A 16,640-nucleotide genomic window follows, 5' to 3' on the forward strand; every position below is an offset into this window, starting at 1 on the left:
GGCTCTCACCTAATTATCAAAAGACGTATATCTAATTCTCCAACAAACTTATTTAGTTCGAAACACGTATGATAATATAGAAACAATATGTTCATTTACTTCAACAAAAATCGAAAGAACTTATTCGTTGATGCAATAATAATTAATTTTTGTGATACTTATATCCCAATTTTGATATATGAAAATTATATAGGTTGGTTTCTAACATGCTTTCATACGAATAATTAACATTATTAATGCTAATATCACAGGCCAAAATTTAAGATTTTCTTTACTCGTAAACAGGTCTTAGGAGATAATTTACAAGTCAAGGGTGTGTTTGGCATGCTGAAAATGTTTTTCAAGAATTTTTTTTTTTCAAAAAATAAGTGATTTTTTTACTCATTTTCTTGTGTTTGGTACGTAAGTTGAAAAATATTATTTTAAGGGCATTTGCATATATTCAAAGCAAAACACCATTAGGTTTTTAAATTCAGAGTGCAACTTCTAGTGACAGGGGTTAGCATGGCGGAGGTGGGGTAGCGTGGGGGTAGGCAAGGCAGGGGTGTGGAGCTAGATGGGTTAGGGGCAGGTAGGGGTGGATAGTGCGGGGGTGGGTTGGGATGCATTATTCTGCTTTTATTATCCAAAGCATATTTTCCCTCAAACATTTAGGAAAAACATTTCTACTATTTTGAGGAAAACATTTTTCATAGAAAAACATATTTCAAGATATTTAGTGCGCAATGAAACGAGGAAAAAAAATACATTTTCCAGTCATATACTACACACACCCCAAATATACAATTCAAGAAATAATGTTGCTAGTTTAAGTTAACTCATAAGTCTAGTTTACATTTTAGGTCTCATAAATCTATTTTACCGTTTCTCAATTTAATTATGTGAAAAAAAAAACTAAATATAAAAGATGGAGGGATATACTAGTAATATTTATCATGCAAATTGTTGGCAAAAAAAAAAAAAAAAAAGAGGAAATATGGCAGCTGCAAATCCGGAGTTTAATTCTTAGTGGGTTTCTCAAAATTTCCATCACATAGCCATGCTATAAGTGACATAACACATGCCTCAATTGTTGTAAATATTAATAATACTTTTCTCTCTTTCCAATTATTGATTAGGTGAGATCATTTTTTTTTTTTCCTTTCATCTGTATTTTCGATATTGTACAGTATACTGTATCATATGATATTTACGTACTCATGTCGAACTGGTATGATATGGGTCGGTTATTTTGTACCAATAATGTAGTACTAATTTTACAAAATTGTCGTACAGGATACTTACACCAATTCATGTAATTTTTTTTTTACACAAATCTTATTTTGATCTTGTGGTTCTTCTCTATTATTTCTTCTTTGGGTTTTTATTGATGATTTAATTAGTGATAAAACAGTGATCTTTGTGGTTTTGAAGGGTAATTAGAGAAGATGGGTCGGCTATTTGTGATAACTCTTGAAGGAAACAGCTATAAATGCAAGCACTGTCAAACCCATCTAGCTTTGGCTGATCACATTATTTCTAAGGTATATATCTATCTGCATATAATACACCATGTATAACTTTTAGTAGTAATATTTAGTTATCCCGTAGTTTCTTATTCTTCAATGTGTATTGCTTTCTGTTGTTGCATTTGTTTTGTATCTTGCTATTTTGTTGTCTTATATTATTTTGAGACTGAGGATCTATTGGAAACAACCTCTCTTCCTCACAAAGATAGGGGAGTGGCAGAGCCACATGTACTCAAGGGGTGTCAATTTTACACTGGATTGTGTAGCTAGGTAAATTTCTTTATGTATATATACTATATATTGACTCCCCTTGGCTTCTTCGTGGGTTTACCCTTTTATACTCTGACATCCCTTAGTGAAAATTTTGACTCTGCCACTAGGTAGGGGTAAGGTCTGCACACATCTTACCCTCCCCAGACCCCACTTGTGGGATTACACTGGTTATGTTGTTGTTGTTGTATACACATGTATTACTGATTGCCTGGATTCCTTTATTTTTATGGATGATGTCTTTTGTGATTTTATATTAAGATTGTATTAGGAATCTGCAGGTGGACTTGAAATTTTGTAAGTTTCATAAAAGATTCATTTTTTTTGTAAGGATAAAAAGATGCTTTATTTATTGACATTTTCGTAAGCTACAAGCAGGGGTGGAGCTCCAATTCTACTAATGGGTCCCATACCCGTAGCTTAGGCCCAAATCCTGTATTTGTGTTAAAAGATCAACTTACTGTGTATAAATAATTTATCGAGAACCCACTAAGTTGCCTTTTCTAGGATTTGGAGCCCATAAACTAAATATTCTAGCTCCACCGGGTGCCTAGAAGAGATACTGCGTTACCATATATATCCTGCTAACTTCAGTGCTGATATTAGTTCTGCCTATTAGGGAACTGATTTGATCAGAGTGGAATGAATACAGAGGATGCATATAACTGGTCATAACTAATATTGGATCGAGGCATACTTGATTTATAGATCTTTTGTGCCGATATTGTTTCTTGGAACTTTGGACATACTTGGTCGAAATGTTTGTCTTCTGTTAGAAGGGACTTAGTTGCAGTCTACTGCAAGCTCCTTATTTCCATCATAGCTATATGATATCTAACACCTTATTGCAAATGGAGAAAGAATATAATTTTCTTGTCTAGTATATTTCCATACTCTGAAGCTCAAAAGAAAAAAGAAGAAACTTTCTATACAGTGGGAGTCAGGATAGACCGAAAGACGGAGGGTGTGGGCCATGCTGTGGATGAGCCTGCTTGAGAGTCAGGGCCAGCTGTTTCCACCAATGTTAATATTGACAAAGTAGCTCGGAATTCAAATGGAACCATGAAGCAGTATTAAAGAGTACAGGTTTTAGGATAATTAGAAGTAAGATAGAATATTGCACTATAAGTTTAGTTCCTAGAAGTGGAACAAAGGGGAGGTGAAGTAAGATTGGGTAGGATTCTTAAATGCAGACAGTTTAGAAATCTAGGTGGTCTTTGAGGAGAATGGCTAAAGGCAAGTTCTAGTGATGGTTGTGTAACCAACAATGTTATATGTAAGTGAATGCTGAGCCTCAAACATATATTCTAAATGAGTAGTTTGGAAATGCGGATCTTAAGATAGATATAGGGTTATACAAGATTGGACCAGATGAGAAATGGTTACATCATATAGAGGATACAAGCAACATTCACATAGGATAAAAAGAGAGAGGGACGATTGAGATAGTGTCATGTTCTTTGTAAACTTGAAAATACGCTGATCAAGATGTGTGATACCGTAATGATTGAAGGTTCTAAAAGAAGACAAGGTAGAACTAAAATTGCAAGCAGCCAAATTGTCTCAAAATACCTAAATCCCTTCGAATCATTGTCGATCTTGCTAAGAGCTAACAAAATGGAAGGAAATGATCCATCTGGACAATACTAGTTGGATTAAGGCCTAATTGTTACCCACAATACATACATGAGGTTCAGTGTGAGTCTTTTTAGTTTGGTTGAATATTTGTATGTCCATGTAGGAATAAGTGTAACATTTATAGAGCCTATAATTTATGGAACCATTAAGTTGTCTAAAATATGTCAGTATTTGAACGAAATAGGCTCGAATAATGAGGAATGGATATAAGGGATTCATATGGCTGACCCAACTAATTTGGGGGCTGAGGTAAAGTTGATTGAGTTATGGTGTTTCCACCAACTTCTTTATTATATCGATTATCAACTATTAAAAAAAGTGAAGTTTTTAGTTCTATTCAGAAAAAAGAGTCAATAATTCTGTGATATATCATCCTCGGAATGGAAAATGGATCAGTTTCTGATTTTAACCATCGCATGATTATAATTCTCTCTCTCTCTCTCTCCCCCCTCTCCTTTCCCTTTCCCCACTTCTCACCCCACCACCCCCACCAAATTGGTGCCTTTGCTACTAGTTGGAAACTTGGAATGGACTATGAGAAGAAACCTAGCTAGATATATCCCAGTAAAAATGTAGGCTATTATCTTGGAGTAAACATCTTGAGGTACTAGAGTCTTGATATGGGGAAAAAGCAAAGGCTGGAGAGATGATAAGTGTCCCTCAGAAGTTCTCCGTTATCCAACTTGGTAGGCAACCTTCTCTCTTTAAGAGTTACTTGATTTGCCTCCATGTAGGACTAGACTATGTTTAGCCCAAACTGTATTCATTTGCATTCTTGTAGGGGTCTCCCATCAACTAATAATGATGGACTCATTGTCGCTTTTGCACTTTGAGTAACAGTGCTTTAGAGAAATACAAGTCTCTTCAAATTATAGGATCTTCAAGATACAATGAATTTGGAAGTTCTCATTTGTGCTTTAAAAAGTTCAGAATCATGAAGTTATAGGATCTTTGTGATTCGTGAATCTGTCACTACTGTAAGGGGATTAGTTAGGAAAGGGGGATCCTACTATTAGTTTGAATATGTTGGTCTCAGTTCATGTGGACCTATTATTTACTTACCTTATTATTGTAGGTTTTATTAACTTGTTAAATCCTTAAATGTGCATGCAATTTACAAATGATTCTTTTCCATTTTAAGCAGCAGGATCAGATTCAATGATATCAAACAAGGGAAGGATCAATTAATTTCCTTTTCATGCCAAAACAAACATTTAGAGAGATGAAAACTGTGCAAAAAATAAATTGGGTAGCCTAAGTGAAGCCAATGTTCTGAGATCAAGTTTGTGGCGCTCATAACGGACTTCAGATACAAGGGCGTCTTATCTATTAATTTTCTCTGGGGCCTAGACATGCCATTCTGATTGGTCAAAATTGTAGTTGTCGATTTAGTAGGATTGTGCAAATGTGTTGACCCTGGCAGGATCCACAATGAAATGGATCCCGCCAGTATGGATCATTGAGGTTGGCTTTACATGGCTTATCTCTCATAATCTGCACCTCTGGAGTAGAGGCTAGTGTAGCTTGCAATAGATCAGTTACCCTGGGCAAGAATTACTGGGCCTAGTCTGGTCTTTTTGGCATAAGGCTGCTACAGAGTTTTCTTTTCTTTAAATGAGTTAAGTTGTAGATGACCACAAATTGCTGGGTTCACGTCTGTGTTTTTTCGAATAACCATGACTGATTACACTGGCACACTAATACTTCATTATCATTTATCTATCCTATATCTATAGAAGATATTTTGGTCTGAATTGAATTTGCTGGATGTTTTCTGTAGTATATCGAAGTCATTCTAATACTATCACCAGTGAAACTTTGTTATACTAACCATGGTAGACGAAGACATGCAAAACATCAGCTATTTGATATTGTTAGGGAAAAGACGTAACAACCAAATAGAGCAAGTGAACATACTTCTTGTACTGACAACCTATGGTACCTGATGGATGTAATGGTTCGTGTTTATAAGTTACATTTGTAGGTAATTATTTGATTTGTTTCATCTTGAAGGTTTGCCTTCAGTCTTAGTGGGTCCGGTCCATTTTTCTATGATGAAGTTTGGATAATTTTTCATTTGTTGTTATCAGTTTTATATAAAGACACCCAGAAAAACTGGTCCTTAAGCCTAACCTTTTCAATCTATTGCTATCTTATTCAAATCTCTGTGAGTATCGAACTCACTAGGTTTGGAATATAAACGAAATTTGTCACTTTCTAATGGCTACACCCTTGAAAAGACCACCTTGAACGTTCATGTTCAATATATTGCTACCTTGTTCCTATCCCAGTGAATATTGAGCTCGCTAGGTTATTTCGAATTTTGAGTGGAGTTATTCACTTCTAATGGCTATTCCCTCGAAAAGAGCACCTTGGCCATTCTAATAAGCTTTGCTGACACTATTAGTAGTTCGTACTGGGGTTATTCCTGGGCTTCTGGATTATGTTGTCTTTATGCTACTAACTGCAAACTGGGTCGCTTACAAATCATTACACTTGCGTGATTTCTGAATGCTTCACATATATGTATTCTAAGATGACCCTTGAGTTTTTTACAGTCATTCCACTGCAGTCATGGGAAGGCTTACCTCTTTGATAACGTGTAAGTGCTCTTTGACTTGTGAAGCTCAAATATACCTGCCATTTTATATGGATATTCTTTTACACTTAAAAACCTTGAAGCTATAATAAATTTAAATTTGGCAGTGAATGTTTGTATTATATTGATTCAGGCATCTCTGCATTCTCCAGTAACCTTTTTTTTTTGGCTGGTAGTCTTTTTCAATTGCTTGAAGTACTAGCAACACAATTAATCTACTTGAGGTCACAACTCTCTTTGCATTTTCTGGAGATGTGATAGTTTAGCAACCACCATTCCATCCAATGCTTCATGATTCGCACTTGCAATTTTGTGTTTTATGTTTTTCTCCTTTTTTGTGCATTGCAGTGTGAATGTCACCGTTGGAGAGAAAGAAGAACGGCTGATGATGACCGGAATGCACACTGTTGTTGACATATTCTGTGTGGGGTGTGGCTCAATTGTGGGCTGGAAATATGTGAGTTTCCTGATCTGATTTTTAACTCTTCATCTGATCTCTAGTTATCCTGATATTCCTACTGACAACTCTCAAAATATTCCAGGAAGCTGCACATGACAAGACCCAAAAGTATAAGGAAGGGAAATTCATTCTCGAGAGGTATGTAGTGTGCTTTTGCGCTAGCTTAAGTATTGCGTCTTGCTATTTCAAGAGTCTAATTTTTTTTTAATTTTTCTTTGTCCTACTGCATAGGTTTAAGGTCGCGGGTCCAGATGGAAGCCTCTATACAGTAAGCCACAATGCTCAGCTTGGTAGCGATGTAGATGAACCTTGAGTAGTTATCCTGGCATACCACTACTCATCCCTAAATAATCAAATATCTCTTTTTCAATGGTACATACTCTAACTTCCTGCCCTTGTTGGTACAAGCAATCTTGATTTTTCGTTAACTTAGATGCTAATAGCCAATGTAGCCAAGTTTTGCAGGATGCTTTTAGAACGGTCATCCTTTTCGTCCTAAACAATTTGAATTGGAAAATTTGCTCTTATTCTTCTAGTCTATCAGTTAGTATATCTTGCTTTTCCCTTTCTGACTTGTTTCGACAGAAGTGAAATATTCAGCAGTGGGCTGGTTCAAGCAACCAGAAAGATTCAGTATTTTGGCTGAGGCTTTTGTTTGATCTTAATCACACTGACAACTACATTTACCCCCTGTTTGGATGGTGGTTTCCCGTGGTTCATTAATGTATGGTTTTGTATAAGACCATGTTTGTTTCTATTGGTTCTTAGAATGATGTGGTATGGTGTTGTAAACCCGTGGTTCATCACATGGTTATATAACCATGAAAAGTCCCAATTTTTATAATCACGGATTTGGTGATTTTTCCGTGATTACGTATTTTATTTCCCTATTATACCCCACCCTCCACCATCCATCCCACCCCACCCCCATTCTACCACTCACACACTCACCCCTACCCCACCCCTCCCCACCCTGCACCATCCACCCCACCCATCCCTACCCTACCACTCACCCCCACCCCTACCCTAACTACCCCACTCATCTGTCACATATCCCCACCCCTAACTACCCCACTCACAACCGCCCAACCCCACCCCACAACAACTCACAACCGCCCAACCCCACCCCACAACAACTCACCCCCACCCTACCACCCACCTCACACCACCCACCCCTCCACCACCCTCACCCACTACACCTCACCACCACCCAACCCCACAACCACTCACCCCCACCCTACCACCCACTACCCCCACCCTCATCCCATAACCACCCACCTCACACCACCCGCCTCTCCACCACCCCCACCTACTACCTACTTATTTTTTAAAGTTCCTATTTTGTTTTATTAATATATATAAATTAATTTCTAATTAAGAGTTAAGGGTATTTTAGTAAACTTGCAAGTTATTATACAGTAGCATACAGTCAAACTAAACAATATAAATGTTATTAAACCACAACAAACGATACAGTCTATCCAAACATTGTGTTCATTAATACAGTATAATATAATACAACACCATACTGTACCATACCATACTGTACATTAATGAACCACGGGAACCAACCATCCAAACAGAGGGTTAGGGATAGAAATAGAAGGTATTATCGGTACTAACCAACATTCTCATGTAAGTAAATTTTTCCTTTAATTTCAGTGCTCAATTGCTGGGGGCATTTTACCAACTTTATTCACCAATGGACATTTTGATCTCCTGGAACTGAAAAAAAAAAAAAAAAAAAAAGCTTCGATTTGGAGGGTGAATGCTAAAATTCACCAGTTAATAGCATATTCCAATTTGAGGCTACACTTAGATTCTTCCTATCTCTACGTTAAATCTATTAGATTAGATTTAAAGCCCCAAATCGCACTAATTAATCTAAAGCCCAATCCCTAATTTCCTCTGTCGAGTTTAATTAAAGATAATAGGGGATGTCCTAAGGTTGATCACTTACTTTGAAAAACAATAATATTACAAAATTAGTTAGACAAACGAAGACCCATTGATAGACTACTAAGCACCCAATTAATAATAGGGCAAAAAACATATATGTACATAGTAAGAGGGTATATTTATAGAACATGACGATGCTTTTTAGTTTACAAAATATATCAATAGATTTGTTACAAAAACTACGAATCAAGTAAATTAAAAAGAAGTAAATAAAATACATTAAATAAATTATTTTCCTTATTTTATCCACTTTTCTCTCTCCATTCAAAATTAAGAGATACTGTTCCCTAATTTTCTCCAACTTTTACTCAAAAAGTCCATTCTAATCGGTAATTTTTATGTACAAAGTTCATACACCAGAAAACATGTATGTATAATTTTTGTATGCAATATGTATAACCGTATAAATTCGTTATAATTTTTATGTATGAAACATGTATAAAAATCATGTGTATTTTGATTATGATTAAGTACATTTAAATTGTATAAAATATAATCAAAGTATTTATAAATTTTGAGAAAATATGTATAATAAATCTCTAATTGATACAAACTAAACTTCATACAAAGTTCATACACCAGAAAATAAATATGTATAAATTTTTGTATGCAATATGTATAACTGTATAAATTCGTTATAAGTTTTATGTATGAAATATGTGTAAAAGTTGTATGTATATTTTGATTATGATAAAGTACATATAAATTGTATAAAATCTGATCAAAGTATGTATAGATTATGAAAAAGTATATATGTATAATAAGTTTTCTGATTGATACAAACCAGATTCCATACACATTTCATACATTAATTCATATAAAATTTATTCGCATTTCATACACATTGTACCGCATATATCTAAATGATATAAAGCAGATTTCATACATATATTAGTTTTCAACGTTTTTGAAATCTACAGTTTATATAATATATAAAGGTTTCAAACACACAATGATCACACATATCTCAAAACGATATAAACCAATTTTTATATACAATTAATACATAGGTCATTAATAAAAAATACTTTGTAATATTGGTTTGAAAATTTATTCTAGGAGAGATGATGAATTTTAGGTCTGGAAATGGTGTTTATCATAGAAGGAGAGGGAGAGAGAGAGAGAGAAATCTTTTAAAAAAGAAGAAGAAATTGATTGGTAACTATCCTAAAATTAAGCCCACATTTAAAATCAGATTCTTTTCCTTAGAAAAAGCCTAAAATCGTGAGATCTCATTAAACTCAAATCTGGTATAATTTGTAATGTTGTTGGTATGTTTTGTAAGTAAGGAAAAATATCCTTATGTTTTATAATATAGAGTCTTAAGTAGTATTATTAGGTCATTTTCCCTTAATATAAAAGCAAGAAGATGATAATCAAAATCCTAATATTGTTTTATCTCTAGACACAATATTCAAATCTGAAAATACACAAACTACACCAAATATTTCAATACAAATGCAAGGAATCAAAGAAATTAAAGGAGTAAGAAATTTCCATAAACTTTGCTCTAATCTTCGATCCATGATGGTTGGATGATGACTTCTTGCTCCCTAAACTTTGGAAATGGCCAAAGATGACAATAAAATCTCCCATGTGTTGCTTTTATAGTGTCAAAAATTTCCTAATAAAAAATAACAAAACTAGCCTTCAGAGTTTCAAATCGGCGTTCTTAGCCACTTTTTGCGCTTCTAGTCAATTTTCTTGTTTTCTTTAATTTGATCTCTTTTTGACTAATTTTTCATTTGCTTTCTTCCCATCACTTCTCAATCACATAAACCTGTAAACTTAAAGTAAACCATAGTAAATGCACTATTTACTCAATCAAACATAACAAAAAACTAAGAATAACGAAGAGACAAATTGATAAAATACCAGCTTTATTCAATTTTGTATAAATTTTGGATGAAAAACTCTAACGTCGAACTATTTGATCCTTCGGCGATAATGAATTTCGATTTATGTCTGGAGCATGGGTCTAACGGGTTGGGTTCACAATCAGATTTTGAATTTGCTTTCAATGATAGCAATTTCTTGGACGGGGTCATGAGGATTGAGATTGTAACCGACTTGCCGTAATTCAAAACTGAAGGTGAAGATTTTAGAGACATTATTGATTGAGCCCGAAAACGCAAGCATAGGAGAGGAGATCAAGAGAGGAATTGTTTGCTTTTCTTGAATTTTAACAAACCCTAATTTTAAAATCAGAAAAGCAAACCATTTTCTCTATTGATTTCTTCTCTCTAGTGAGTGTGTTTCCAGGCTCAATAAAAAATGCCACTGAAACTTTCGCTGTTGATTTTGAATTCAGGCAAGTTGGTTCAATCTCAATCCTCAAGACCGGATTCGAGAAATTGCTATCATGGAAAGCAAACCTAAAATCTGATTGGAATCCATCCTGTTAGACACACACCCCAAAGAGAAATCGGAATCCATTGAATGAAGTAATAAATTTAAGAGAAACCCAATTGGGAAATGAAGGAGAAGGGGGCTTTTATAAAAAAATAAAAAAAATTACAATGAAGCAATAAATTTTACAAATAGGAAGAGAACCCCAATTTGAAAACCAAATAAAAATTGAGATTACTTTCTAGATTTTGTAACGGAAAATCTTATTTAAAACAGAATAAAAATTAATTCAATTGTTTTGCTGATTTGTTTTTATCTTAATTAGTTACAATTAGTTGCCTTTGTTTTGTAATATTCAGTCGGTCTAGTTTTCATGACAATTCTTGTGAAGGAGATAATCTGATTAAAAAGGAATAAATAAAGAAAAGGGGACTGAGAAATTAAGAAGAAGGGGGAGAACTGAGGGATTTAAAAGGAACTAAGTGAAAATAGAAGAAAACAATTTAACCTAGTCACCTCAATTAACAGTTGTATATGCCACGTGGACGAATTCTTATAGAAAAAATAAGCACCCACACACCTGTTGAAGATTGTTTTCACATATTTGGCCTAGTCAGCTTCAAGGCGTGTTTTAATGTATAGATAGTGATAGTTCAGGTAGATAAAGGGAACAGTTGATAGTTGGGGTGTGAAACTCGTTAAAAAGTGATATTTTTTTGTGTGTTTTTTACCATTATCTCTTTCATTTTTTGTTAGATTTTTTTTGTTTTGTTAGAGAAGAAATCACGAAAATTATTTGATTTTCTGAATTTCTGTATAGGCGAAAATATGTATCCACATGGTGTGTCACTTGACACTTTTTTTAAATAAATATAGAGAGTGTACACTACGCATCATCAGCTACTTAATTAATAAGTGTATTTTTTAATACATATATTGTGATAGTTCATATAAGAAAAGAGAATAGTTGATAGCTGAAGTGTGAAATCCGTTAAAAGTGATAATTCAAGTGTGTATTTGACTATTATCTATATAAAAAAAAAAATTAATGAAACTAACCGGCACTGTACCCGACCAGATATAATGTTGTCTGGTGACTCTTTTTAAATTTGTTACAACAAAAAGAACCAAGAAAAAAAAAAGGCTTTCTACGATGTTTGAAAAACTACCTATTTGGTACCAACATTAGGTAAATACACTAAGTCATATAAACTTATTCACTACTAAAAAATCTATTTTCCTACTAAATTTCTCACTGAAAAATATTCAATGGGTATTTCCCACTTAATGTCGGTGGAAAATATTGAAATAATAGTGTTTTCACACGGAAAAATTAGAAAATTTTCTAGCGTTTCAGTGAGGACCTATTTCCCACCATGCATGCGTTTTTCCAGTGATCTGATTCGGTGGAAAAATCATGTTTTCTAGTACAAATTTCCCACCAAATTTCGGTGGGAAAAACTTCTAATTCTAGTAGTGATCGTGTCATGTTTGATATAACGACCCCACAAGTAAATTTACTAATTATACTACTATGAGCCCGTTTGGATTGGCTTACAGCTTAAAGCTGTTTGCAGCTTATAAGCTGAAAAAAATAAGTTGGGGTAGTCCAACTTATTTTTTTTGGCTTATAAGCTGTTTTCAGCTTATAAGCTGCTTTAGATAAACTAAGTCAAATGGGTTCAATTATTTTTTTGAGCTTATTTTAAGCATAAAATGACTTTAAGCTGGCCAGCCAAACACTCAAAAAAGCTGAAAACAGCTTATAAGTCAACTTATAAGCCAATCCAAACGGGCTCTATATCTAACAATTGCATGCAATTTCATATAAGCGAATCCATGATCTAGATTTAATAAGTTCAAATTAGTGTGCGATTATACGTCAGTATTTTAATAATTCTATTTGTGTATGCATATAACGTTTGAAATGAAAACAATTAGTTATTTATTGAATTTACAATATTCATCCTAAGTCGCCTTATGCAAATTCACCAATTCTTTTCTCTCTTAATTTATTTATCTCTGATAACCGACAAGGGGTTGTGCTATACTCTGACGGTAGTAATTCACCAAGCTTCTCCCATCATTTATTTTTCCTTCTCACTATTTTACAGGCTTATTGTCCAATAGAAAAAAAAAGGGTAAAAAAACAGAAGAAGGGAATATTAGTCAATAAAATAATAGTAGTAGCCAGCCTTTTCAACTTAAAAGTGTCACAAAAACAGGTGAAGTTCTCCCCCGTGATGCCATCCTTACATAGTTACTCCTTCAGTTCGAAAAAATATGCACTTAGCCTTATTTTTTTATGAAAAAATAGTGTCTGCTTATCAAATTAAAAAAGAATTAACCTTATTTTTCAGATTTTAGCTATAAGACATAAATACAAAGTAATTAACGTTATTAGATGTCAATTGAGCAACAGTGATCGCGTGACATGCCATTCATAACCTCTTGATTATTAGACTAAAAAAAGGACTCCGTTACGTTAAGGGAATCAAGGTTGACTGCTTGTCTATCTATGTGAGGATCGAACATGGTCTCTTTCTACCGCTTGTGAAAGCATTCCTTCCAAATCAAATGTTTCGAAGCCCAATCGTCGGCCTGAAAACAAGACAGTCCGAAAAAAGAGCCTTCTGTCTACACGTTTTTGAGAATAGAATAGACGAGACAGCTATGATTGACAAATTAGGGCGATGTGAGCCTTGACTCCTCTACTGGCAACTAAATACTCTAACTTTGAGAATGCACATCTAGACACATCAACTCGTCCCCACTATGTTAGTTGAACGTACTCCAACTTACAAAATGATCATTAAGATACCTTCAAAGTTGATGTGTCACGTCAGTGTCGGGTGTTCACTAGATACAAAACGAGTTGAGATGTCTATATGTGCATTTTCAAAATTGGAGTGATCAGGTTCTAGTTGAGGTAAGTTAATGTGTGTAATTATGTATTATGCCTTTACAAAATGAATAGATAATCCGAGACATTACACAGGACACTGGGCAGTAAAATTGCTTTATGTGGCATAATGCAAACCATTACATTATACTACCACTAGTTAACTTATCCGCGCCTCGCGCGGTTAGAAATGAAAAATGTAACAAAATGACATTTTTTTAAAGTCCAGATAAAATAAAGACAAAAATTTATACCGTCAAAAACAAAACAGAAGTAAATATATAATATATTACATACATATAAGCAAATTAAAAAATGAATATAAGGAAAAATACATAAAATAAAATAAAATAGGAAAGCATTATCTAAATAAAAGCCTCCCACTTTTGGTAGTTTAAATTTATTATAGGACATAATTTTATGTTTACTTTTTTTTTTAGAAATTTCAGAAGTCTCTAAATAAACTGCTACTAATAAACATTATTTATAATGATTAATATTATTTTGAACAACATATTTTGCATTGCCTCTTAAGCAGCCCAAAGTCTCTAAATATATCTACCTGACTTTTCATTTTCCACTGTAATAGTTACTCCAAATATATCTACTTAAATTTTTCTTTTTCACTGTAATAGTTATTCTGAATATACCTACTTAACTTTTCTCTTCAACTGTTATAGTTAATTATTTTACAAGAATGTTGTTTACCATTAGTAATCATAAATATTCCTCTTATTTGTGAATAATATTTGTTTTGTATTTACCTTATTTTAAAAAACCCAAGAGTCTAAATATAACTATTGAGTTAACCTCTTCCACTATAGCTATTGGTTTTGATTAAATGCTAAAAGAATCATTTTTTGGTCTTCATGGCATAAAACCTTTTATCATTCTTCTATAATTGCTCATTTATTACTCAGTTTATGTTTTCTTAAGTATAATATATAATTATTTTTTAAAACTTTTCAGCAATGAAAGAGAATGACAATCAGGTATCACCAAAAATTACTTTGCAGAATAACAATTATGTATCATCATCATCCCCCCCGCCCCCCGCCCCCCCCAAAGTCGCATGTAGAGGAGCAACTTTAAATCTTAGTATTCAACTAAATGATATTTAAATCTTAAATTATATGTAGTTCACCTACTACAAATAATTTTTCGTATCCCTAATGACGTTTATCTAGTTAGGCAAAATTTATATTATAAAATCTCCACATAATTTGATATCTGAGAAATTAAATAGGTGCACGAACCTATAGCTTTAAGTTGAACCATCTCGGATATAAAGTGGACTGTAATTTAAATGCCAAATACCTTATTGGAACCTCGTATGAATTAAGAGAATTAACTGAAGTCTTAAATCTTTGATAACTCTTTGACATCCATCAAATGTGCTCCTACAACATCCACTTCAAACTTTTTCGTGATATAATACAATTATAAAAAGAAATTAAATTAAAATAACTGGTGCAAGATCCGACATTCGTCTAGTGAAATTTCATGTAAGAAAAAAGAATCTTACTCAAGAATAAGTGCTTTGTATACCGAATAAGATGCCAATTGATAGGAACTTATACAGGTACATATAGAGGAAAGACCATAAGATGTCACAAATTCTCATAGCTCACGTATCCTCTCTATATCATGTGTTACCTGCTCCCCTGCAGAAAAGTTCTAACTGCAACAAAAAAAAAATTTGGCTAAATGCCTGCCGAGAATTTGAAGTTAATTAGCTTGCACAGATTTATACATTAAATAGTCGACTAAATGGCTTTAAATTCTCCATTATCATAAACAATAATTTTGGTGAATTGAATTGTGATAGAAGCGGGTGAAATGTTTCATGCTCACAAAAATGTTTCTCCATTACAGATATTTTTACGATGAATTAAACAGGAAAAACGTAACATTCATTTCTTTGGAAGATAAAAAGTTGAGAACATTTAACATAATTAAGAGAGTTAAATGAGTGATTTTGAGTTTTTTCTACATAGAATATAAATGAGAAAAATAGAAAAAGGACCAAAAAAAAAAAAGAAAAAAATGAATAGTTTTCTAAATCATGGAGAGGTGTCACATCACCTTGTATATATATATAAGCTCCCCTAGTCATCCTTCTAGTCTTTTTCATATATTCACAATTTGATCTTCTCTTTGTCCTTGCAAGAAACAATACAGTACTACGACTGAAAATGGTAAGTAAACAAAGGAAAATTCTACATGTTAGATTCTTTCTTAGGATCAATATAGGATATCAAAAACTATTTACTGAATGAAAATCTTAAAAAATAAGATCATACAAAACGTATTTGTTATTAAATACCTTTTAGACAATAAAAAAAAGGCATAAGGGTATAACACATGGAAATGACGTACCCAAAGAAAATGAAAAAGAAGACACACATATGGGGCGGGGGGGGGGGGGGGGGGGGGAATAGAGTAGAGGCAGAGGAGTAAATGACTGTAATTAATAGTGATTAATATTTGTGAGAATCACTCATGGGATACAGATTAAAAATCATTGACGCTTAAAATGGCTTTTCACTTCTGCCTTGGGAGTTGCTGCACGAACGTGTACTTTTGAAAGAAATGGGAAAAAACGGTTTTTGAATTTATTGTGAACAAATTTGATGTAGCAATACATATGCTGTCGTGGGTTGATTAGAGGGTTGCTTTGTACGTGGGCTGACTTTGGCCATACTCTAATAAAGCAATAAGTATTAAGTTTTTGTTTTTGTTAATTAATTAATGAGTAGATTAGTAGAGAAATGGAGAAAAAAATGTCAAAAAAAAAGAGATAAAAGATAAATAGGAATGAAGATTATACAAAGGTGCCACATCACCTTATATATGTCTAGCTTTATAATATATATAGATTAATGGTTTACTTACAAAGTAGAGTTACACGTAACTTGACAAATATTCCATACGTCTTAGGTAGCCATTTCATCA

General features: G+C 33.5%; 1 protein-coding gene across 2 annotated transcripts; it reads left to right on the top strand.

Moving 5' to 3' along the window:
* Nucleotides 1-962: 962 nt before the first annotated feature.
* LOC132606803 (protein yippee-like) lies at nucleotides 963-7,043 on the top strand. 2 transcript variants are annotated; one of them, XM_060320432.1, is made up of 6 exons: nucleotides 963-1,118; nucleotides 1,414-1,523; nucleotides 5,975-6,018; nucleotides 6,364-6,472; nucleotides 6,558-6,613; nucleotides 6,707-7,043. In XM_060320432.1, exons 2-6 carry the CDS (start codon nucleotides 1,428-1,430, stop codon nucleotides 6,786-6,788), a joined length of 387 nt encoding a protein of 128 aa, XP_060176415.1. In that variant the 5' UTR covers nucleotides 963-1,118; nucleotides 1,414-1,427; the 3' UTR covers nucleotides 6,789-7,043. The 2 variants fall into 2 exon arrangements, with proteins under 2 accessions (XP_060176415.1, XP_060176416.1); XM_060320433.1 differs by lacking the exon at nucleotides 963-1,118 and adding an exon at nucleotides 1,157-1,294.
* Nucleotides 7,044-16,640: the final 9,597 nt, after the last annotated feature.

The sequence above is a fragment of the Lycium barbarum genome, chromosome 8 (genome assembly GCF_019175385.1).
Source record: "Lycium barbarum isolate Lr01 chromosome 8, ASM1917538v2, whole genome shotgun sequence".
Taxonomy (NCBI): Eukaryota; Viridiplantae; Streptophyta; class Magnoliopsida; order Solanales; family Solanaceae; genus Lycium; species Lycium barbarum.